Genomic DNA, 24,478 nt, shown 5'->3' with positions numbered 1-24,478 from the left:
CCCTCCCCCTTCTCCAGCTCCGCCCTTCCCTCCAAACCCCCCGGATTCCTACAGACGGGGCCCTCCAAACGCTCGCGAGAGCCCCATTTGCCACGTTCCAAAGAGCTGGCGAAGAACTGAAGAACCGAACCGCGGTCGGGCGGTTGCGCGGCAGCAGCACAGCTAGAATTCGGGAGAGGCGGAGAGGAAAGGCCGTGAGGAAAGGCCGTACGCCCTTCGCGGAGAACTTCTTTCTTGATTGGTCGGGAGGGGTCGTCACTCACCTCCCCCCTGGGTGGGCGGGGTCTGGGGCGGGGCCTGGGAGGGGCGGGGCTTTGGGTTCCAGTAGGCCGGCGCGCGCACTCTGTGGGCCGGAGTCCGAATTTCTCCACGCGAGCGGGTGGGCGCGCGCGCACTCAGGACGTGGGCAGGGAAGGAAACCCTGTCGCTGCGGGCGGGGCCAGGTAGCCAAGCAGCAGCAGCAGCCTCCGCCGTCGCAGCCCCTTCCCGCCGCGCCACCTGCCTGCTCCGTGCTGCTTACCTGGCCTGTGCCCGGCAGCTCCTCCGGTTCTACCCCCTGCAGCCTCGGGCAGCGCGCCATGGCCCCGCGGAAGAACGCGAAGGCTGGCGGCGGCCACAGCAGCAGCAGCCCCGGCAGCAGCAGCGCGGGCGGTGGCAGCAGCAGCAGCGGCAGCGGCAGCCCAGGGGCCCGCAGAGGTCAGTCTTCCCCCGGGAGGCGGCCGGGATGGGGCTCGCCTCTGGTGCCCCGGCCCCGCCCCGTCGGCCGGTGCTGGAGGAGGAGCAGGGAAGGAGGCCGTTCCCATCCCCAGCCCCCAGGTGCGGGCTGAGGCCTCTGAAAGCCCAGGGCTCCGGGCTGTCCTTGGGTCTCTTTCTCCTGTTCTTCCTCGCCCTCCCCCTTTATTGCTGGGTGTCCGCTAGGCTGTCAGTGATGGCCAGCTGGAGCCGGAGGGGGAAGGGAGCCGCTCTCCTGCTCCTCATAGAGGTGGTGGTGGTGGGGAGACCCGAATAATGGAAGGCAGCGGGCGGGTCCCCTCACCTGGTTCCCAGACTGGGGACCCCAGGTGCGATGCAGTGTGTCCAGAATTCCTAGCCATCATTATAGGTCTAGTTTGTAAATGGTTGGTTTGTTTTCTATCTGTCGTCGGCCCTCCCTCCCTCTCCCCCACTCCCCCATTAGACTGTGAGCTTCTTGAGGACAGGGGCTCATGTTTGTCTTTTTTTTGTATCCCCGGGACTACAATTGGAGATGAATACTTTTTGACTTACCTGGAACTGGAGGGCGCCATAGAAGCCATATCTAATCGCCCTTATTTTTCAGATAAGAAACCTAAGTACGAATTGGGTTGAACTGCTAACCAAATTTCTGATCCCATTGCAGCCAGAGGTGTATCCAAAAATAGGCAGAATTTGGGGACCCTGCTCTCCCTTGCTTCAGGGTCGTCCTTACTGGCGAAAGACTGGGGCTAGATTAAGCCCCTGACCATCTTTTGCCTCATTTTCAGGGAGAGGCTGGGAATTTAAGAAACTTTGAGGGGTGAGTCTGGCAGCTATTGATTGAATGAATTAGGAGCTTTTTTGCCTTTTTGTGTTGAGGAAAAGGTAATAATTAATCTCTGGCATTCACAGTTTTAGTGATAATTGAAAATGAACTGAAAGCCGAGGGGTTTAGTAAAATTCCACCTTAAGCACCAATTTTGATGAAAAGCAGTCCTTAGAATAAGACAAAAGAACAACGAAGTTTCTAATGAGTCATACATTTTTGCAAAACAAAAATAGTGTCCTTATTTCAACTTAACTCTCCAAAAACATGCGTTACATTTGTATTTTAAATATTGCTGAGATGCATTTGGTTTTTCTTGGGATTGTGAAATGATTGGCAGAAAATGGCAAAAGGGACAGCTTTCCACTTTGCCCTCCTTCCTAATTCTCTTCCCTTGTTGGCTGGCTTCCTTTTTCCCTCCCCCCCTTTAGTACACTCTTCTAGTGGAAAGAACAGATGTTTTTAATCTGTTTCTTCTTCTATTTCAGTGGTTCTCAATTTTTTATACTTCTTTTGAACCTTAGGGAGAAAACTGAATGAAACAAATGACTGAACTAAATGCCTATTGAATGTGTTCCAGCAAATTAAAGTGAACAGTTAACTTTTCTAAGCTTATTTTTTGTGGGGAAGGGGATATTTATGAATTGAACAGTGTATCAGTTGCTTTTATTGATAAGGATGAGTAAATGAGATAAATGTAGTGCAACTTAAATACTTGAATTTTAGATGCTAAGATTTAGTATTCATCTTAGGAAAGAGATAAATGTACTTATTCGAGTGATTCAGTTTTAAAACTGGGATAGAATTCTGCACTTGAGTAGGGATTACCTGGATTTGAGTCCTACCTCTGACGTTTGCTAGCTATGGGCAAGTAAGTCATTTAACCTTTCTAATTGAGTTTCTTTATCTTTTAAATGTAGGCAACACCTATCATACCTACCTAACTGTTTTGAGATTTAAATGACAATTATGTGAAGTGCTTTGAAAACTACATAAATGTTGTCATACTAGACCAAGTAGTAATGTTTTTTGCCCTTTTAAAAAAATATGTAAGACACTATTCAATTAAATGAGTACCTGTTTTGGGAGATTGGAATCCATTATTCCATTGAATATCAGGTGGATAAATATAAGGAGGAAGTTGTGGTTGTTTTTTTTTTTTTTTTTGGTAACCACATATATTTAGCAGTTGTTAGCATTCAGCAGTATGGGTGTCCAACTTAGCAGTAAGCTTTAATAATGAAGAAGATGTTTCTACAAGCAACGTTTAGTGGCTTTTTCAAATAGGAAGCAAATTTAGTAGAGCCAACAGAATTTCAGGGGATAGTAAAGTTTTAATGAATGTATTCTTTAAGTTTTTCTGGCATTTTGGAATGTAACTTAGTCTTCATTAATGTTTGATTACATACACTATTAAAGGCATTTTATATACTGGAGGAGAATTACATTGTAACAGAGTCATGGGAATATTCTAAAAGGAAATATAATCATGAAAGCTAGGTGGCACAGTGGATAGAGTGCTGCACCTGGAGTCAGGAAGACCCACTTGAATTCAAATTTGGCCTCAGACATTTACTAACTGTGTGATACTGGGCAAGTCACTTAACCTTGTTTGTCTTGGTTTCCTCATCTGTAAAATGATCTGGAGATGGAAATGACAAATCATCTTTGCTAAGAAAACTCCAAATGGGGTCAGAAAGGGTCAGACATGACTGAACAGCAAAATTACGCCAAAAAGTTGTATGTCGATAGAGATATGCCTCACTTTACACAAAAGATGTGTTCATCATAGAATTGCCATGGTGCATTGTACAAAGCGCTGGGTTGAAATTCTAGCTCTTCCACTTGTTCCAGATGTGACTTTTGGCAAATCATTTAATCTCTTTTGGGCCTCAGTTTTATCATCTGTAAAATGAGACATGATGGACTTAATGATATCTAAAGCCTTTTATAGTTCAAGATCTATGATCTATATGTGACACTAGCCTCCTTGCTATTCTTTGTACAAGACACACCATCTCCTGACTCTGCATTTTGCTAGCTGTCTCCAGTGTCTGAAATTTCTCCCACCTCATTTCTGCTGCCTATTTTCCCTGGCTTCCTTAAAATATCAGCCAAAACCTTACCTTCTGCACTAAAAGTCTTTCCTGATTCCTTTTAATGCTAGAAGTTTATCTCCAATTTATTCAATATGTATCTTTTTTGTACATAGTTTTCTAAATGTCTCTCCCATTAGATTATGGGTTCCTTGAGGACTGAATTTTTTTGCCTTTCTTTGTATTTCCAAAGCTTATCATGAGTTAGTAATTAAAAAATGCTTGTTGACTTGACCAAAGGTCACAGTTAAGTGCTGGAAGTTCTTCTAGTCTTAACCTCCTTATTTTAAAGATGAAGAATCTGAGGCTCAGAGATTAATATCTAATCATGACACAAGTTACTGGTAATTGATCTGAAATTTTTAACTTGAGTCTTCTGGTGCCAAATCTATTGCTTTTTCTACTATACCATATTGTATGTTTAGTTTTTGTAAACTACATCACATTCTTCCATTTTTGTAATTCCCTAGTTTCTTTAGTTTCAAGTCTCACAAGTATTTGCTTCATAACATTGCTCTGTTTTGCTGTTTCCCAATATTGTTAATTTAACATTATCTAATTCTGTCATAACATTAAAAATCCTCTACATTGTCATTTTGGCCATCATTCATTTTTTAATGTCTTTACTGTGGAATGAGTCCCCCCCAGTATTATTTTGCCTAATAGATCATGTTTTTAAGGAGATTAAACCTGTTCTGTATTAGAGCTCTCTCCCACCCCTTTACCCATTTCTCTCTAAGGGAAAGGAGAACAAGCATGCCAGGCACTGTGGTAAATGCTTTAGGTATATATCTTTTCATTTGATTCTCATAATAACTCTGTAAGGTAAGTACATGATCCAGTTGAGAAAACTTAGGCAATTTGCAATGAAATGATTTGCCCAGAGTCACACAACTAATAACTGTCTGAGTTCAGATTTGAAATCAGATCTTTCTGACTCCAACCCCTGTGTTCTATCTACTGGGTCACAAACTGCTTCTTATGACCCCAGGTGATTGATCTTGGGGAACCTGATCCCAAAGAGTCTGTTTCTCCCTTTGGCTTGTTTATTCTCACTTGGAATTAATCCAAGAAAATCTCCAAAATAAAGTTTAGGTATAGCTTGTGACCATTTCCCTACATGTGGTAACAGGGTCCAGGGTCTCTTAACTTCTATACGGGTAAAACAGCAAACTGTTGGTATTGAGAATGAAGCAACTTTTAGTTCCACCCTCCCCCCACCACCCCGAAAATGCATAAGAATACATATAAAACCCTTGGTTGGACCCCTCTGCTCCTTTCAGAAGGGAACTGAACTTGAGGTTTCTTTAAAGGCAAAACCCCATGTAATTCTGGTTGGTATCTTTCCCTCAGTGTCCTCCTATTAGTCTTCTCAAGACTTGCCACTCAGTGATTTTGATTCCTTCTAGAAGGTAATCATTTTGAGCATTATTGAACAAACACATCCCTTGCTATCAGAACTGCCTTGTCAAAGTAATTCACTAGTTTTGCTTTTCATTGTGCAGAAATTGTAGGTAGATTGATTTTCTTTTTTCCAAGGAGAAAAATGCATTGTTATATCTCCAGGGAGTGAGGGTCAACAGCATTGCCAGTGATCTCCTATCTCAGGCCTTGTGCAAGGACTCATCTATTATAGCACCGTATTTTGCTATGCCTGCTGAGGTATAAGTAGGAGTTGCCAGGTGAAAGGTAAAGGGATAATCCTAAAGAATGAGAGTGGAAAAAACCTGACCTGGGTCTCAACAGCCTAGTTGACTGATTAGTCCTTAGCCAATCAGTAGGAAGCATCCCTAGACTCTGAAATACTCATTTAGTGTTATGAGTTGCATACTAACATTCCATAAGTAGGTTCTCTTCAGTTTGCCTCTAATCGAATGTTCTTGTTTAGTAATCTTAACAGTTTGATTGGTGGAACTTTTTTTATTGGCTTTAATTTTCTCTCTTCCGCCCACCCCCAGTAGACAAGAAAAACAAAACCCATTACAAATATGTATAGTCATGAAAAACAAATTTTACTGGGAGAATTTCTTAAATTAATTGGTAAGTTTTTTAATTATTCTGTGGTACATTTGTCAAATGAAGATGAGCTATGTAGAATACCTACATAAGGCTACCTATGAGTACCTACATGTGTGTCTAGGGCTATGTCAGGCCATTAGGAGAATGAATAGAAAAGAAACTGGATGTTTCTTAACCCTAGAAGAGCTCACCTAATTTTTAACTTATAAGCAGACTAGTCACTAGTATTTAGAGCATCTGTAAATGAGTTTTATTTATTTATGTTTCATAATGAGTTTTTTTAAAGGATATATCTGCATATATATGTGTATATATATATACATACATATATGTGCATATATATGTGTATATATATACATACATATATGTATATATATATATATATATATATATATATATATAAAAAGAGAAGTAGTTTGGTATAGTGAAAACACCATTGGACGTGGAAGGCTGAGATTCTAGTCTTAGTTCTACCCCATACTAGCTATATGACCTTGGGCAAGGCACTTCTTAGGACTCAGCTTATTTGTTAACAGGGGGATAACCTTGTTTTGTACCTACCTCATGTGACTGAGTGAAGAACATTTGTTAAGTTTCCCTTGTATGCCAGATTGTCTGCTACATGATAGGGATACAAACCTGAGATAGTCTCTGCTTTTAAAAAGGTGACATTCTGATGTGGGGATACAGTAGATAGAGAAGGTGCTAAATGCTTTACAGATATTATCTCATTTGATTCTCACATTAACCCTGAGAGCTAGGCATTATTATTATCCCTATTTTATGGTTGAGGAAACTTAGGTAGAGCTTAAGTGACTTGCCTAGGATCACACAGCTAGTAAATATCCCAGCCCGGATTTTGAACTCAGATCTTTCTGATGCCAAGTCCATCAAACTACCCACTGTGCCACCCAGCTAGGAAAGGTTGATGATGTGTGGTAGCAGGACAGATGCTAAGGGCCCACTTTCCTGGTGGATAGATGGATGAAAGATGAAGCATGTCTGGGGCAGCTAGATAGAGTTAGCTGAGTTTACAGTAATCCTCCTGTCAGGACAGAGTTCCTAAACTGATCGGATTGACTTGGTTTAGGGACTGGAAGAAAGGGGCACGCTGTTCTGGAAGTTTGCAACATAGAGTTGCTCTTGAGGTGAAGGGAAGAGTATAGCAGTAGGTCAGAAGGCAAGGTGCCTAGCCAGGCTCTGGTTTCCTGGAAGAAGGCTAGATGGGATGTGAAGATCAAATGATTCAGAAATCATAAAGCACAGTTTATGTGCACCTTATAAAATGTTGTTTTTCTTTACCTGCTGTTTTCAGCTGATAGTTGAAATAAGATTTTTGATCATAGATGAGGTTGTTTAGAGGCTTTAATTTTTAAAGTTGTTTCCTTTGTATCATTTAATACATATTGCATTTACTTAAAACTTTAGAAACCCACACTGCTGCTCCTGGTGCTCATGTGGGTCATATCAGTGATTTGTAGAATTCAAGACTGAGGGCTTATGAATAACTACTTGTCAAAATTAGACATTTAAGTAGTAGACTCTCTAGACGGAGTGTTTATTTGGAAGCCTAAACCGACAAGTGGGGCAGCTAGGTAGCACAATGGATAGAAATGCTGGGCCTCCTGAGTTCAAGTCTAGCCTTAGACACTTACTAGCTGTGTGACCCTGGGCAAGTTACTTAATCCTGTTTGCTTCAGTTTCCTCATTTATAAAATAAGCTGGAGAAGGAATTGGCAAATCACTGCACTAACTTTGCCAAGAAGACCCCAAATGGGGTCATGAAGAGTTGGACACAACTGAAATGAGTAGACAACAAAACCCAACAGGTAGAGGCAGTGTGGTGAAGTGGAGAAGCCCTGTATTTGTTCTCTGAGCATTTGGGTTAAGATACTAGCTCTGCCACTACCTTATCTCTGTGACCTTGGGCAAGTCTGTTAACCTTTCTTCACCTCAGCTTTGTCATCTATAAAATGAGGAAATTGAACTTAAATGACTTTCAAGCTGTAAATCTGTGATCTATAATTTAAACAAATAACATTATTTCTCTTTTCTCATCATAATTAACCACAAATTTTCTTTCCATTTAAGGGTCCTTTGTTCTGCTCTCATCTAATATAACTTTATACTCATGGATAAATTATCTGCATTTCTGGCTAAGTTCTTTTCAAAATTCTTTTTTTCAAATGAATGGAGTAAGGGGAAGCTCACAAATTTTTCCGCTATAAGAAATTGGACTGTCATGTTGCATTTAACACAGGTGAAAGTAGGCCTAACCAACTCTGGTAGTGTTTAATAACATTAGGATTGTGGAATAATCTAATTCAAAAAATATAGGATTACAGATTTAGAGCTGGATGAGAAATTGGAACCTATTGGGCCTCATTCTTTATTTTATAGATGAGGAAACTGAAGGATAGAGAGGTTAAATCATTGCCCAGGGTCACACTAGCTAGCAAATGTCTGCAGCACGATTCAAACTCGTATCGTCCTGACTCCAAATCTGGGACTCTATCTACTCTTCCATTGAACTGCTAGCAAATAGAAGTAATTTGACACTCAGGGTATATACTTGATCCTATCTTGAAATGACTAAGCATCCTATGTTAGTGTGAGGAAGCAGATATATGATCCTGTTCTCTTATCCTTCCTGTGTGGTTTCAACTTCTTTCTGAAAGTTCTGCTTGTTAGAAAATGAATGCAATTTTCAAATAGATTATTTTGTTTCTTTATAATTGAGTTACCTAGTGAAACAATTAACAATGGCAAAGATGAATTAGCTTTTTTTTTAAGCTAATATCAGAGGGTTAGTCTCAGAGCTATCTAGATTTCATATCATAAATGTATATTTTTATTCCAATCTCAATCCAGTTTTGTAGGCCTTGATTTTGTGCTGCCTTTTGGTTTGCATGCTAGTTTCTCTGATGTCTGGAACTTGTTTGGTCTTTGGAACATAAGATTGTTTTATAGCAGCACACTTCTTAGTCTTTTCAGACTTTTGCAACATAAGGGGCTTTGATGCAAAGGGAAGAGGTACCAATGACTACACATGAACGTATACAATGGAAAATAAAATAATTCTTCGATTTAGACTTTTTTTGGAGAGGGAGAAAAATATAAGTAGATGGAATTGTTTAGATAAAAGTGGTAGGTTTTTAAGTTCCTAGAAGACAGGACCAATCATTTTTATACTGCCCCCCACTATGTGTAGCAGAATATTGTGTACAGATTTATTTATTTAGTATGAATCCATAAGACAAGGGGGCTATGGAAACATGGCCTTATTCCTTTGTAATTGGGTCCTAGGAGTTGGAGGGAAAGCTTCACTCTTACCCCTGACATGAGCTGAAAAACCTGAGCTTATTTCTGCTATGAGTGAGTAGTTCTGATAGACTTTATCAGAGTCCCTGAGTTTCTCTGAAAATCTGTTTAATGGATGGAACTCCATGGAAAAGGAGATAGATGTTGTAGTTCTAAACCAAGAACTTAAGTCTATGATGCTTTTCTGGTGGAAGTGAGGAAGATAGTCTGGTGATTTAATGGCTCCTTGAATGATTGGATCCAAATTTGGTTTGGTCTCAACTTTGAGAAAGATCTATCTTTAAAGGAGCTCTCCAGAGATTTGTGTTTTGGACTTCTGTTATTTAGCACTTTTGTCACTTGGATATGAACTTAGGTGATGTGCTTTTCAGGTTTTGCAGATGATGCCAACGTGGGAAGCTATTGTCTTCTATCTCTTTTACTGTTAACAGCCAAACTTCTTGGAAAAGCTGTCAACATTTATTGCTTCAATTTCTTCTCCCCCCTTCTTAACTCTTTGTAGTTTGGTTTCTGATCTCATTACTTAAGTGAAACTGTTTTATCCAAAGTTAACAAATGCTCTCTCTTCTTTTCCCCCAAATGCTCTCTTAATTGCCATATCTAGTCCTCAACTTTTTTGACCTTTCTCTGCAGCATTTGGTACTATTAACCACCCTGTCTTCCTGAGTACTCTCTTTTTTTTTTTCTGAGTTTTTGTGACACTACTTTCCTGGTTCTCTTCCTATCAGTGTGTCTGCTCCTTCTTAGTGTCCTTTGTGAGCTACTCACCCCCTTGTGGACCAGGGGGCTTCTTTTCCCTCTGCATGCTCCACCCCCATCAGTGACCTCTATTATGGGTTCAGTTATTCTCTCTCTGCATGTGATTTCCAGATTGATTTATCTAGCCTTAATCTTAATTTTGGGTTGCATTAGGAGGGTCATACCTTTTAGGAGTAAGGAAGTAAGTATTCCATTGTAATGTGCCCTTGTCACATTTCACCTAGTGTTTCATTGTGAGTACCACCAGTTAAGAAGAACATGGAGAGTGTCCAGAGGAGGGACACCAGTGTGGTGAAGGGATTTGAATTCATGACATTTGAGAATAAGTTGAAGGAACTCGGTATATTTTAGCCTAGAGAAAAGATAAGTAGAGGGTGGGGGTGAGAAATGATAGCTGAGTTCAAGAATATGAAGGACTACTGCATGGAGAAGAGATTACACTTTTTCTTTTTAACCCAACAAGTTAGAACCTGAAGCAATAGGTAGAAGTTGTGAGAGGTTATTTTAAGGTTGCTGTTAGGAAACCCTCCTAACAGAGCTGTTCAAAAGTTTAATTGACCTGCCTTCAGAAGTAGTGGGTTCTCCCCTCCTTTAGGTAGAGACTGAACAACCATTTCTTTCTGGTGTCGTTTGGACTAAATGGCCACTAAAGACCCTTCCAGTTCCAAAGTTCTGTGATTCTGTGCCTAGATGGGTGGTTTGTAGTCTGTCAGCTTTCCAGAGTTATTGCAAGGGATCCGTGCAAATCCTTAAACAAATAAATGTGCCTTCTGTATTTTGGGACCAAAGAAAGAGAGGTTGTCCTGAACAACCTTTCCCATCAGACCACATATGAATATGGCACATATGATAAGTAAATATATGTGGGGACAGCATCCTGTGGAAATTCTTATAGGTAGAGGTACACAAGCCTAAATGGTTGGAGACATCTGTCTTAGAGGATCAAATGCAAATTTCTTAGTTTGGCATTTAGATCCTTCCATGACATGGCATGTAACTACTTTTCACAAATCCTGCATTCTGCAAAGTGAACTACTAGCTGTTCTCTGAAAATGGCTGGAATGTGTTCCTTCTGCATATCCACATTTCACATTCATTGTCTGAAATCAAAGCTTGTCAAATCAGGTGCCAGTGACTCTTTCTCTGATCCCTTCCTCAATTTTCTTTATATTCTCCTTATTTGTGTACTTATTTTCCTTTATGAAGGACTGTTTCATCCCACTTTTTAACACAATGCTTTGCAAGTTGTGGAACTTGATAAAAATTTGTTGCATCGCATTATGTTGTAAACTTCTTAAGGACAAGGATAAGGCTTCTGTGGCATTCATTTGTTGATTACTACTATCCTAATCCTTTAAAATAACTACATAAAAACTCTTCCTTGGCTTCTACAATACATTTTCTTAATTCTTATTCTGCTTCTCTAATTGTTCCTTCTATTCTTATTTGTAAATTAAAGGCAACAAAATGGAAAGAATGTTAGCTTTGACATCTGAAGATCTAAGTTTAAATTCTGGCTCTGCCATTTAGTACCTCTGTAACCTTGGGCAAATCATGTAACTTCAGTTTTCTCAACTATAAAATGAGATTATATTAAATGACTTTTGAGATTCCTGTGACCTCAAAATCTATGACCTTATGAGTCTTTTCCTTACCGGTAGGCATTCCTATAAAAAGCTTAGTCATTAACCCTCCATTCTTCTCTCTCTACAATTTCTGCTGAAATAATGTTTTCTCTAAGCTTGCTTTTAGTGTGGACTCTCTCTGTGTGTATATATTTACATATATATATGTAAATATATGTCTCCATTTCTAATGTATCAATCCAAATACCACTAGAACTACCAACCACATATCTCTACTTGAGTATCCTGCCCACAAAATAAAATTTAATATGTCTAAAACTTAATTTAAAAATAGATTTGTAGAGCTGGAGGGAACCTTGGAGATCCTCAGATACAGTGTCATTATACAGATGAAGAAATAATAAGGTAGAGATATAGATATCTTTCAATTACCAGATATCTAGTTGTATCACTGGATATCTAGATATTTAGTGCAGTGACATGCAAAATCCAGGTATAACATGGCAATATAACAAATCTGTTGTTGCAGTTGAAATTAAGGTACACGAGGCACAAAGCTGTAAGCACTATCAATTTATTAGCAAAGTGTGAATTTGTCAGTAAATAGGGTCTCAGCCTCCTCAGCAAGCTAATACCCAGAATGAGAGCTGTCAAATCATTTTTATTAGCAAAAGGAGAACCATCCAAAAAACTAGGAGGCAGCGTGATAGAGGGGGAAGATATTACATACAATTGGTTATAAAATCAGAAGCATTGTAGGTATGGAAAATAGCTAGTAGACAGGGAGAGATTGAAGATAAGCAAAAGAGTAGAAATGATATAGGGGACAATTTGTTGGTGAATATAGGATCACTTGGGGATGGAGAGGTGTAAGCCTTGGCAAGGAGAAAGGCAGTGGCTTTATGTATGAAGAGGTGTAGGAGATAGTGGCAGATGTCATCTGAATGATGTGAGATAAGGAGAAGGAAAGAAGAGGGAGCTATCCTTCAGATAGCTGACAGTGATATCCAGAATCACAGGTATAGACCATGTCAGTTCCCTGCTAAATATATTTCAATGGTGCCATGTTATCTTTAGGATCAAATACAGACTCTTCTGTTGGGCATTTAAGTCCTTTACAACATGGTTCCAAGCTGCATTCTCCCAGCCTTATTATATGTTACTCCTCTACGTATACATAGAATCCACTCCTCTTATTTTTCTGTTTTGTTTGCCTAAACCCATCTGTCCCTGCCACACTTCCCTGTTTCTCTCACCACCATTCTTTCTGACCTTTCAGTCACCCAGATTCACAATGCTGGTGTCATCTTTGATTCCTTACTCTTTCTTACCCTACATACATGATGAGTTTCTCCATCTTGTATTTTACACCTCTACATCTCTCCCATCTATTCTAGCTCGGTCCCTACCATTTCTTGTCTAGAATTATAATACTTACTCCAGTCTATCCTCCCATAGACTTCATATTGATATTTCTAAAATACCAATCTGACCATGTCATTCCTCATCCTGAAATTTAAAGTGCTCTACAGCTTCTGCCTACCTTTGCACTCTTACTTCATGTTTATTCTCCATGAATTCTTTGTTACAGTCATATTGGTTTGCTAACTTTTGTGTGAATCTCCTTCCCCTCTCTACTTTTGCATGAATGGTCTGGCAAGTATAAAATTCGTTCTCTTTCTTGTCTTTTTCTTTTAAAATTCTTAGTTTCATTTAAAGCACAGTTTGGGACAAACTCCTATGCAGTTCCTAGTCCTCTCAGTTCTTGACACTTTTTCCCACCTGTTTTTTCTTCTTTTATATATTCTTTGCATCAGTCAACATAGATCTCTTGTATCCCCTTTTTAGTGGAATATAAATTTCTTGATTTTGCCTACACCATTCTGTTTCCTATCTTTGTATTTCCAGTGTCTGCACATTTTCTTTGAGCCTTGAGGGTATATTGGGCCCATATATTAATTACCTAATGTGTATCTGGCTGGAATGCAGGGTGAAAAACTCTTAAGAAAAGAACTACCCTTCTCTTTGGTATATAAAAGCAAACTGTGAAACAAATTATCTTTCTGAGACTGCCCTTAACTTTTAGAAGAAAAAAACCTAGAGCTTAGTTGGGCAGACCTACATTTTTGTGGGTGAGAGAAAGTCAGTGGCAGTGAGTAGTCTCCTCCACCAAATAACAGTTTGTATTTATTTGAAGCAGAAGGCCATAGTAGAGGTAGAGGGAAATGCTTGCAAGAAACCTGATGAAGTTGTTTATGGACGGTGTTCCTGATCCAATTACCTGTGATTCTTTAGTCAGGAAGGACAAAGATTCCTTGGGTAACAGCATCTTTGGGGTTTGTCAGGTGGATAAGATGGAAAACTTGAATAAGTAGGGTAAGAGGGAGAAAGAGAAAGGGAGAGAGGGGTAGAGAGCTAGAGAAGGAAGGGCAGGGGGAAGAGGAGGGGGAATGAATTGAGAAAATAGTCCTTGAAAAAGAGGATCATCAATAAAGCTCCTAAGAAATTCCCTATAGAAAACAAAGCCAATGAGTTGCTGAGACAGTATAGGTCCAGTGTACAAAGGAATCCCCATTATAACATCCCTGGCACTGCTCAAAGATCTCTAAGGGAGGGAAGCTCCTCATCTCTAGAAGCTGACTATTCTTGCACCTAGGAAGTTTTTCCTGAGATCAAGCTTGAAATGACCTTTTTGAAGGTTCCACCTATTGCTGCTAGTTCTGCCTTCTGTGGCGAAACAGAACAAGCCTAATCCCTTTTCCACTTAGCAGTCCTTCAGATCCTTTGAAAACCATGATATGTCTCTCCCCCTTCTCCTTCCCTCTTGAAATATCTTTTCTCTAAGCCCATCCATTTCCTTCAGCTGACCTTCATGTACCATGAACTAGAGTCCTTTCACCGTCTTAGTTCCTTTCTTCTGTATGGTTTCTGAGTCGTTCTTAAATTAAATTATGTAACCTGGAACTGAGCCCTTCACTCCAGGTGAGATCTGACAAAGGCTATTTACTAAAAGGATTATCACTAGGTTCTTGTGCATTAGTTGCCACGTCACATTGCTAACTCATATTGAGCTTGAAATCCATTAAAACCCTCAGTTTTGCTGTCCCTTACCCTCACTTTTACCCATGTTTACTCTTACTTATATTTTTATAGCTGATTTTTTGTACCAGATACATGTGTTCCTATTTAATTTCTTTCCCCTGTTAAATTCATACCAATGTTTTAGTCTCTCAAGATCCTGTCTGTCATCCATTGTGTTAGCTAACTGTTCCAGCTTTGTGTCATCAGCAAATTTGATGAGTGTACCATCTATGCTTTTATGCAAGTCAGTGTTAAAAATGTCCAAAAGCCCAGGGCCAAAAGTACAAATCTGTGGAATATTCCACTGGAAACCTGCCACTTTGACATAATGATTAACAACTACTTTTTGAATTTGGCCATCCATTTATTTCTGAATCCATTTTGTCTAATCTATATCTCTTTATCTTTTTCATGAGAATTGAATAAAAAGAAATGAAAAAGGAATGAGCTAAAGCTGAAATTCTGAAAATAATATTTTATCAATGGTATGATCTTTTTAGTGAGGACTGTGTGATGTAATTTCACATTTCTGTAGTAGCGGTAGGTTGCTTTTCATAGCAAAAGAACACAGACTCAAAAATAATTCAGCTGAGATTCCCAGTATCTCATTTCATCAGATGTCCAGTCTCCAGTGTCTTCTTTTCACTAAGAGAGGAAAGGGAATTTCATCTTCATGTTTTCTACTGTTTCAGCCATTGAGTAAGTGGGTTAGTTTGGTGTTAGAGTACTATTATTACAAACAAGAGTCCTCAAGAAGATTATGGCACTGGCAGGCACAGCAGTAGAGGGCTTGTGGGCCAGATGCTATCTTGACTACTGTCACATGAACCTGCCTAATGCTCACGTCTCATCAGTACTCTTTGCCCTTATGACTGGAGGACATGGTCGTGGGTACCAGGTCCTCTATTGAAAGAGAGGACTCACTAGTCACAATGCTTTTCTGGAACTCTCTAACATGCCTTTTTCTTTTATGGAAATGCAGTAGTTTCCATTCTGCCTTAGTAAATATATTATGAAACATTTGGAGGAAAGTAGGGAGTCATTTGTTCAAGGTACATTTTTAAGAAATGAGATTCTTTATTAATCCTATAGCTGAATTTCACCATGATCTCCTTGACTATGAAGATATTTAACCAGAGAAATTAACAAAAAGATGTCACTACCTCAGCTGGAAAGATCATTATCTCATCAGGTTGATACTGCCAGCAACTTGAAACAAACAAATGAAGAGGAAGAAGAATTTGGAAATGTGCAAGTGGCAATTCTACAGAATGGATGATGGTAACTTAGAGGAACATTAGGCTTTGAATTACTGTGTGTGATAGGGAGAATACATTAGCAATGTAAAATGGTAAAAACAAACAGGTAGCTTCTTTTCAATTCACTTGCCGAGCAACATTTTAAAATAATGATGGACTTCTTCAATAGATAGCACTGGTGTTTTTTTTTTTTTTAATGTTTTATGAAAGTTTTATTATAAAACAACTTTTGGACTTGCAAAGAAAAAATTATGATATTGTTCTTTTCATATTTGAAATTTTCTTTTTTTCGCTCCACTGATATTGCTAGACCCTTGGTGCAAGCTCTTATCTTTTCCCACCCAAACTATTACAAAAGCCTACTGTAGGTCTGCCTGCCACAACTCCGTTCTCACTCTATTACATCCTCATTCAGCTGCCAGAGTGATTTTACTAAAGTACAGGTCTGACTATATAGCCTTCCCTACTCAGTAAACTCCATTGGTTCCCTGTCACATTCATTATCAAGTATATAATCCTCTGGCAGCCTTTCATGACCTTGAGCTACCTCCCTCCTTTTTTTCTCCAGTCTTCTTATACTTCCCTCCCATCCCCCTTCATGTACTCTTTAATTCAGTGACACTGACCTCCTTCCTTCCATAAAGAAGACACTCCATCTCTAGGCTCTGGACATTTTCACTGGCCTGGAATGCTCTTCCTTCTCATTTCTGTCTCCTGGCTTCTTTCAACTCCCTGTTAAAGTCCTACCTTCTTTGAGAAATATTTCCCAATCCTTCTGAATTCTGGGACCTTCCCTCTGTTGATTATTTAGTTTTTCCTATGTATAGTTTGTTGTACATAGTTTTGTTTTTTTTTTTTTTGCATGCTGTTCCTTCTTCCCCCATTATAAGATTGAAAATTTGGATTGTTTGAGAATAAATACATGTGGACAGAAGTTCATAATTAGTTTATCACTCAAAGGCATGCAAGCATGCAGCTTTCTAGTGCTGTAGTTCCACAGGAGCCCTATAGTTATTCAACTGAAGAGTGTGTTATGTACCTAGGTCTGGAGCCCAGTTCCTCTGGGTTTCTACCCCTGTGTCTAACTGATGTTGGGCAAAGTACTGAATGGGAGGGAGACCTCAGGGATAGTTAGTCAACAGGTGGTCCAGATTATGACCTTCCTTGATGGACCATAAGGGCATTGTGATTAAGGAAGTCTAACTTTGTGGTACATTGTGGAATTCCACTGTTTATGGGATTTTGCCTTGGCAGGTGCTATGGGTAAAGTTGGGTAGTAGTTAGGTTATTACATCCCTAAAGGACCAGTGCCAAACTCAGAAGGGAAAAGTTTAGAAGCTTGTACAGCCGGGAGAGAAAGGGGAATTTGGAATGGAGGAATGTCAAGTGACAGTGGGCAAAAGGCATATTGTTAGCTATTTGTAACACTGTTGAGTGTTGCTTTGGAATGTACAAGTTAGTTGGCAAATACGTGGTCTTGCTGAATCGGGCAGAGTTGAATCCTCCCTAGTTCATTCCTATCCATTCCCATGGGAATGGTTTAGGAAAGTGGTTCTCAAACTTTTTGGTCTAAGCATCTCTTTATACTCTTAAAAATAATTTTAAGATCCTGCCCCATCCCCCAGTTGCTTTTGTATTTAGGTTATATTATAGCCACCCGTATTTAGAGTATTAGAAATTAAAACACTGGTATTATTATTTATGAAACTGGTTTTGACATGTGAATCCTCCGAGTCTCAGGGATCCCCAGGGGTCCCAGGATCACACTCTGAGGACCACTGGTTTAGGTTAAGATCTTTTTTCTTCAACCAATATCTTCTCATCCTTAACTTTCTTCTCTTTGTCCATTTAACTAACCAAACTCTTAGCAAAAATTAGTTCACAGTTTAGCCTGTGGGTAATATGATGGCTCCTAGGTTTTTGTGGTCTTTTTGTTTGCATATATCAGATGGAAAATTAGTAGTACAAAACACAGTAGCTCAGAGCCCCTAGACAAGAAAATATATACTATTTAGACTCTTCTTCCTAATTTAAATTTTACATTTATTTCTAGCTAAGTCCTAGTCTCTTTACATTTGGGGAAACAATGAGATTATGGGAAATGTTTTGATAAAAGAAGCAAGCAGAATATATTACAGAATAGTGTCTAGAAGAAGGGAAAAGCAGACCACTTTTTGGTACTTACTTTAGTTCTTGAATATTTGGGTAGTTTCAGTTCAGAAGATAGTCTTCTGCTCTGAAATGCTTATAAAGGCTTGATGGACCCATATCTATCCTTTCTTTGCTGTAACTCAGTCCTCCTTTCATTTTTTTCCTTTTGGCCCCAGCTTCTATTGTTCTTCATATGTTGTTCCTGTGCTGCCAAGCCTGGGTTATTACTAGTAGGAGGATGGTGGTGTCCTCAACAAAAATAAAGAAGTTTAGAGGAGAAGCAGGCCTAGGTGGGAGAAAGTCTTGGTCATAATTAACATTGATAGTAGTATTTTATTTTGAATGTTAATACTTGGTACAGGACATTGTATTGGCCTGATTAAAGTTAATTATGGGAACACAGAACAGCTGGAGTTCAGGACTTCAGTTAAGGAAGGAGATTGATCTTTCTAGATTAGGGAGTAATGAGGGGTGAGGGACGTGCTGAAATTAGCATTACTCAAAGAGATGAATTTCACTCTGGAGAAATTACTTATTTCTCTTATTGTTGCTCCTTATCCTAAGTTTTTTGTAAGCAGTTGTCAAAGTTGTCTGGAAGAATTTTATTTAATGTGACCCATATATATAAAAATTCACATAAGTTCAGCAAACATTCATTAAAAATCTACTGTATATCCTCTGCACATAGTACAGTGTCTTGAATGAAAAGTTACTTCCTGGAAGGAACTTAAATTCTTCCAGAGATAGCAGAATAATGTAATTCCATCTCCTGTTTTATTTGGAAAAGTTAATTTGGAATATTTAAATAGGGGTACATACTGCATTTTGTTACACATGTGTTCCCGCAGAATTCTGAGTAAATTTGATTTTGAGAAATTGAATTATTTTGTCCTTAGTTTACATTTCAAAGATTATAACATCAGAGATTTAGTGATGAGGAAACTGGGGTTCAGAGATCTTAAAAAGTAACTTATTCAAGGTCACATAGGTAGTATGTAAAAGAGCATTGTTTTTGCACCCAGGATCTCTGAATACAGAATCAAAATTCTTTTCATTGTATCATCCTACTTCCTACACGTCTTTTTTTATTTTAAATTAACTACACAAATATAGAATGGGGAAGAAATAGTTATATAAAACTTGAGGTGAAAAAGACATGAAAATTTAAGGAAGCTATAAACTCATTATGAACAGTGGTATAACATGACAGTTAAATATTAATGCAATCTGTTTTGGATATGTTGTGTTTGAGATGTGTACAGTACATCGAGTTATAAATATCTAGTAGGCAGTTGCTGATGTGGAACTGGAGCTCATATTGATGCTAAGGCTGGATAAATAGATGTGGAATTTTTTTGTATAGACATAATTGAACGAATGGGAGCTGAGGTCATTGAAGGAGGGAGAGAAGAGAAGATGGCAGAGCCTTGGGATATCCACAGTCATTTGGCAAGTCATGGGTGAAGATCTAGCAAATTAGACTGAAAAGGAGCAGTTAAATTAGAGGAAAACTGAAAGGTAGCAAGAGTCTAGCTGATCTGGGGAGGAGAAAATATCCAGGAAGGGAAGGAAGTCAGCTGTGTCAGATGCTGAAGAGAGGTCAAGAAGGATGAGGAATGAGTTAAAGCCATTAGATTTGGTAATTAAAACATCCCTGGTAATTTTAGAGTGAGAAGCTTCAGTTTTTAAAGTGTTCTTCCAGATGTGCATGCCTGAGTGTGTCCTTAACCTATTCAATTAAGTCTAGTGCTTCTTTTCCCTCCCAGATAAAATATAAAATCCTGTTTGACTTTTAAAGCCCTTCATAACCTGATTCCTTCATCCCTCTCCTGTCCTTTTACACATTAATCCTCTCCATGTACTCTGTGGTCTAGTAACTCTAGCCTCTTAGCTCTTCCTTGAATGAGACAGTCTATCTCTTGACCCTGTGCATTTTCACCATTCCTGGAATGTGCTCTTGCCCACCTCCAAAGTCTCAGTTAAAATCCATCCTCTGCAAGTTCCTGGTTCTTTTTGGTGTTATTGCCTTCCTTCCTCTTTGTACTTCACATATCTTGTTTGTAATAACTATTTTTATTATCTCCCCTATTAAATTATTATCTCCCCTATTAAATTGTGACCTCTTTGAAGGAGTACAGAAGAGGTAAAGACTGGATATATAGATTTGGTAAATATCAGTGTAGAAGAGTTCTAGGACCTGATGAGATCAGCAAGAGAGGTTTTAAAGAATGAAATGGGCCCAGGAGTTAAAAGTGACACCCACATTTAGGGAGTAGGGGATAGATGATGATCTAGTAAAGGATATTGAGAAGAAAAAATGGTCAAGGCAGGAGAACTGGGAAAGAACATTATAAGGAATCCTAAAGCAAGAGGAAATATTCAGGAGGAGGCAGTTGTCTTCATTATTAAAAGCAGAGGAATGACCAGGAAGGATGAGGAGTGAGAAAAAGTCATTGAAATTTGTAATGGATAAATTTTTGTTAAAGTATTGGGTGGGAAGTTAGATTGTAAGGTGAGGCTGGGTGGGAGGTGAAGAAGTAGAGTCTGTAAATATAGGAGTCAATACAATAAGTAGTGAGAGATTGAAGATGAGAAAAGTGCTGTGTTGGAGAGGGACAGTTTCTCAGAGAATATTTCCGTCTCTTGGCTTAGCATTTTTCACTGGTTTTCCCCCATACCTGGAACTCTTCCCTGGTTTCCTTCTAGTTTCATTCACCTTCAGTCTCACTGTGGATCAAGAAAGCCTTACCCAGTCCTTAATCTTAGTGCCTTCTCTCAGAGATTATCTTCAGTTATTCTTGTCTATATCTGGTTTGTTCATAGCTGTTTGTATGTATTCCCTCCCACATACCCCCAGCACCCTTCCCCCCAATTCCTTGACAACAGGGACTTTCTTTTTATTCTCAGCACTTAGCATAGTGTCTGGCATATAGTAGGTTTTTATTAAGTGCTATTTGATTATCTGAAACTGAGAATGGGGTTGAATTGAGACTTTGATATATTAGCTGTAATTTCTTTCAAATGTTGTTTCTTTTAATTTGGGAATATTGATTTTTGTTGTTGTGTGGATCACAGACCACCAACTCAAATAAAAATCAGAGACTTCTCAAGGTAGAAGCAAAGCAGCAAGATTTTATTATGATCTCATGAGAAAGGGCATCTCCTTTCTAATAAGTAATCAGAAGAGTGAAGCAATTACAGAAGGCAGAAATAGAGATTATATAGCCCTAATGCAGATCCCACTCCCCTGCTGGTCTTTTACTCCCATTGGCTGGGAGGCAGGCTCACAATCTAAACACGACAGTCTACCCTGTGAATAGGGGACAAGGCAGCAGTGGAATAACCAATATGGCAACCCAAGGAGGGTTGTGTTATGCTGATATGGCAACCTACGGGGGGTTGTGCTATATTGAAGTGGCAACATGAGGGGGGGAATTTAATTTTTGTATTCTCAAAAGTCACATGATTTCTGGGAAACTGAAACTTAGGCCTAACCATCTACTAAAAGCCTTGTGTTAAGTACTGAGAAGTCTTTACTAACTTCATTCCATTCATTGTGCAAAATCCTTTCATCCTATAATTGTATCTGTTGGATTTTTCTACAATTTCTTCCATTTTTTAAAATAATACTTCTTTCTCATAGTTATCAAAATTATCATTCCTTTTTTTGTTCCAGGTATTTTTTGAGAGGGATGGGGGTTGGGTATAATTGTAAATACTGTACTTATTTTGCTAATTAATTGTATGTGGTATGGGATATGGATTCATGTTTATCATTTCCAAAGTAATTAAAATATGACAACATTCAAGTTTTAAAAATTAGTTTAAATTTTTGCTAATTCAAACCATACTTTTTGTTTCTTTCAACTTAATATTTCCCCTAATTATGTATAAAAACAACTTTAACATTAATTTAAATTTTTCTTGAATTCTAAATTCTTTCCCTCCCTCCACTCCCCCTTTATTGAGAAGGCAAGCAATTTGATAAAAGTTATACATCAGACTGTCCTTTAAGAACTTTTAGTGCTTTTGAGTCATAATTATGAATATCAATTCTGTTTTCTGTGTAGGAGTGCTAGTTAAGCATTCTTATTAATACAAGAAGGATATATCAGAATATACTTAATAGCCTTCTGTATTATTTACCCCTTTTTTGAAGATATGGGAAGGAGGAATACAAATATAAATTGTTCAGTAAATATTTAGTTTCCTGAAACATGAAGTCCATAAGATTGTAATATTAGCATTTAAAGAAGAAGCCAGGTAGCACTGAAAAAGAAAAGGACAAAAGCGAATTTGTTTTGCAATCTCAAATATAACTTTACAAATAAGATTCCAGCACTTGCCTTCCTCTCACCTTCTCTTTTTAAAAATCTTTTCATTGTGGTCAATGATACTTATATTTTCTTCCTGATCTTTTTAAAATAGGCTTTTAAGATGTTTATAGGGAATATGATACGTAATTGAAGAGTTATAAGTAAATAGTAATTTAAAAATAGAAGTTAAGTTCAATATTTTTCAACTGTAACATTTACCCTTCCTTAAAGTAACTTTCTGCATAAACATTTAGGAAAAGAAATCAAGCAAAACTTTTACCTTTATTGAATTTTTCTTTGTAGATAAATTGTGCTGTGAAATTCTTGTTCTACCTCCAGATGAAGATCTCAAACTGGTACCTTGTGTGATGTGAACATTTGGTCTTTTGCATGTAGTCTGCTTACTGAATTTTTTGTGTGATAAAATTTTTTAAAAAATTGATCATCCTGAATTAAAATTTTGGTATAGATAGATAATAGAAGGTGAACTAATTTGACTAGATATTCACAATTTGGATAAGTACCTCTTGATTATCTTTTCTAATGGTGAAGAGTATTGGGTTAAATCATGAGTACTCAATTATTTGTATTTGGTTTCAGAAAGCATATTATGTTCTTTAATACCCATTTATCAGCAAGCACTTACTAAGTACCTTTTATGGCTAGTTATTGTGCTAGGTACTATGAGTATAGCCATACTTTAATATGAATATGTTTAGCTAGACATCAGTGGAACAAACACACATTGTGAAGTTCTGACTCAGGAGCATCTGGAAACTAGCTCAGCTTCTTCATTTTATCCACTTGCTCTTTATTACTGAAGTCAGTGTCACATAAATACAAAATATCCCCTTTGGGTTTCAAAATTTATTTCTTGGCAAGTTCTTTAATTTAGAAGGGGTAGAATTAAGTGACAGAGTTTAAAGAAAAGACTTTATACCTCACTTGTATGAATGAGAACTTTAAAAACAAGTTTTATAATGGGATAATCAATATTTGACTTGATAATTAGACTAACCTGTACTAACTGTCTTAGATGGATTTATGCTCACTTTGGCGTGAATATGCCCCTCTATGGCTTTAGACTGTAACCCCTCCATGGCTTATTTTTTATTCCTGTCTGCCTTTCCACAAATTTTCAACAAAGACTGCCCCTCATTCTTTTAATGTGTTGAGTGTAGCTGCATTACACTAATCACATCTTGTTTGTTATTCTGAGCTCTTGCTTTGGCTTACTTCCTTTTCAGTTAGGTTATTTCTTTTTCTTTTACACAATTCTGAGCATGAGTCACTTTTGGTAATGATGTTATATTTGATTAATGCTTATGATTGTCTTTCAAGTGCCTCTTGAGTTACTCATAATTTTGAATATAGTAATAACAGAAATATAAGGTATTTACTTTGTTTTATATTACATATTTTATGATTGTAACTTTTGTATAGAAATAGGCAACTATGTAATCCCCTTGGCAACATTTTATCTGAAATTGATATGACAACTGGAAAGTGTAGCGAGTCTTTTAACATGTTAAAATCAATAGCTGTGCGTTACTATTACACTTAGTATTTTGATATATATGTTTTATATTTGGTATATATGGAAACTTTATATCTTAATTTTCTTTTAGACTCAAAAGTAGATTATATCTAGCTTAACAGTTTTCAGAGGAAAAAAGCAAGTGGGTGAAGAATGCCTGTTATCCATACTACCATGGTTAGATGGGCAACCTATAGATGTTGGCTATCAGTATAAGTATCTTGAGTGAGACACAGTGTATAGTGAGATGGGCCAAGAATTGAACAGGTGGAAGTGGCTTAGATTGCCCTTGGAAAATTACCTAAGTCTTTTAATGATCCCAAGCTAGTCCTAGAAACAGGACACATTTTTCTTTAAATGCCAGCAATCTTACAGTTATGATGTATGGCTGAGAGTCATGAGACACTACAATCTCTGGCCAATTAAAGGAGGACACAAGTAGTCTGTAACACATTATGATCAAAATAGTATTAGCTGTTATACGCCAATCTCCAGGACACTTTCATTTCTGTTTCAATAAGTTTAGAGACTAGCTTAGTCTCTCTTCTTCCCAACTTCTGCATTCATTGTTAGGGGGCTTAAATGTTAATACTCAAACACTCTAACTTCCCAGTTCCTCAGTTTACTCATTATGTATGATCTACCTCATCTCAGCCACAGAGATGACCATTGGTGTTTTCATCACCTACAAGTGTGCCATTCCTGTGATCGTGTACTCTGGCATTTATTTGGTCACAATCTTTTGTCATTCAGCTGCTCTTCCTTCCTAAGTCTGTTCTTTGTCCTCATTGGGGCCTCCATTCCCTTCCCCCT

The 24,478-nt window shown here is 38.3% G+C and overlaps 1 protein-coding gene across 6 annotated transcripts in view; it reads left to right on the top strand.

The window, feature by feature from the left end:
• The first annotated feature begins 293 nt into the window (after positions 1 to 293).
• ASPH (aspartate beta-hydroxylase) overlaps positions 294 to 24,478 on the top strand; it is a 276,582-nt gene continuing 252,397 nt past the window's right edge. For 3 of the 6 annotated variants that reach the window (XM_072604664.1, XM_072604661.1, XM_072604663.1), the window contains exon 1: positions 304 to 816. In XM_072604664.1, the coding sequence (XP_072460765.1) occupies positions 579 to 816 (238 nt within the window). In that variant the 5' untranslated portion in view covers positions 304 to 578. Of the gene's footprint in view, positions 817 to 24,478 lie in introns of all 6 variants that reach the window. The other 3 variants (XM_072604662.1, XM_072604667.1, XM_072604669.1) reach the window with 2 other exon arrangements.

The sequence above is a fragment of the Notamacropus eugenii genome, chromosome 4, assembly GCF_028372415.1.
Source record: "Notamacropus eugenii isolate mMacEug1 chromosome 4, mMacEug1.pri_v2, whole genome shotgun sequence".
Classification (NCBI taxonomy): domain Eukaryota; kingdom Metazoa; phylum Chordata; class Mammalia; order Diprotodontia; family Macropodidae; genus Notamacropus; species Notamacropus eugenii.
Note: the sequence above shows the minus strand (reverse complement) of the source record. Positions and strands in the feature narration are given on the sequence as shown.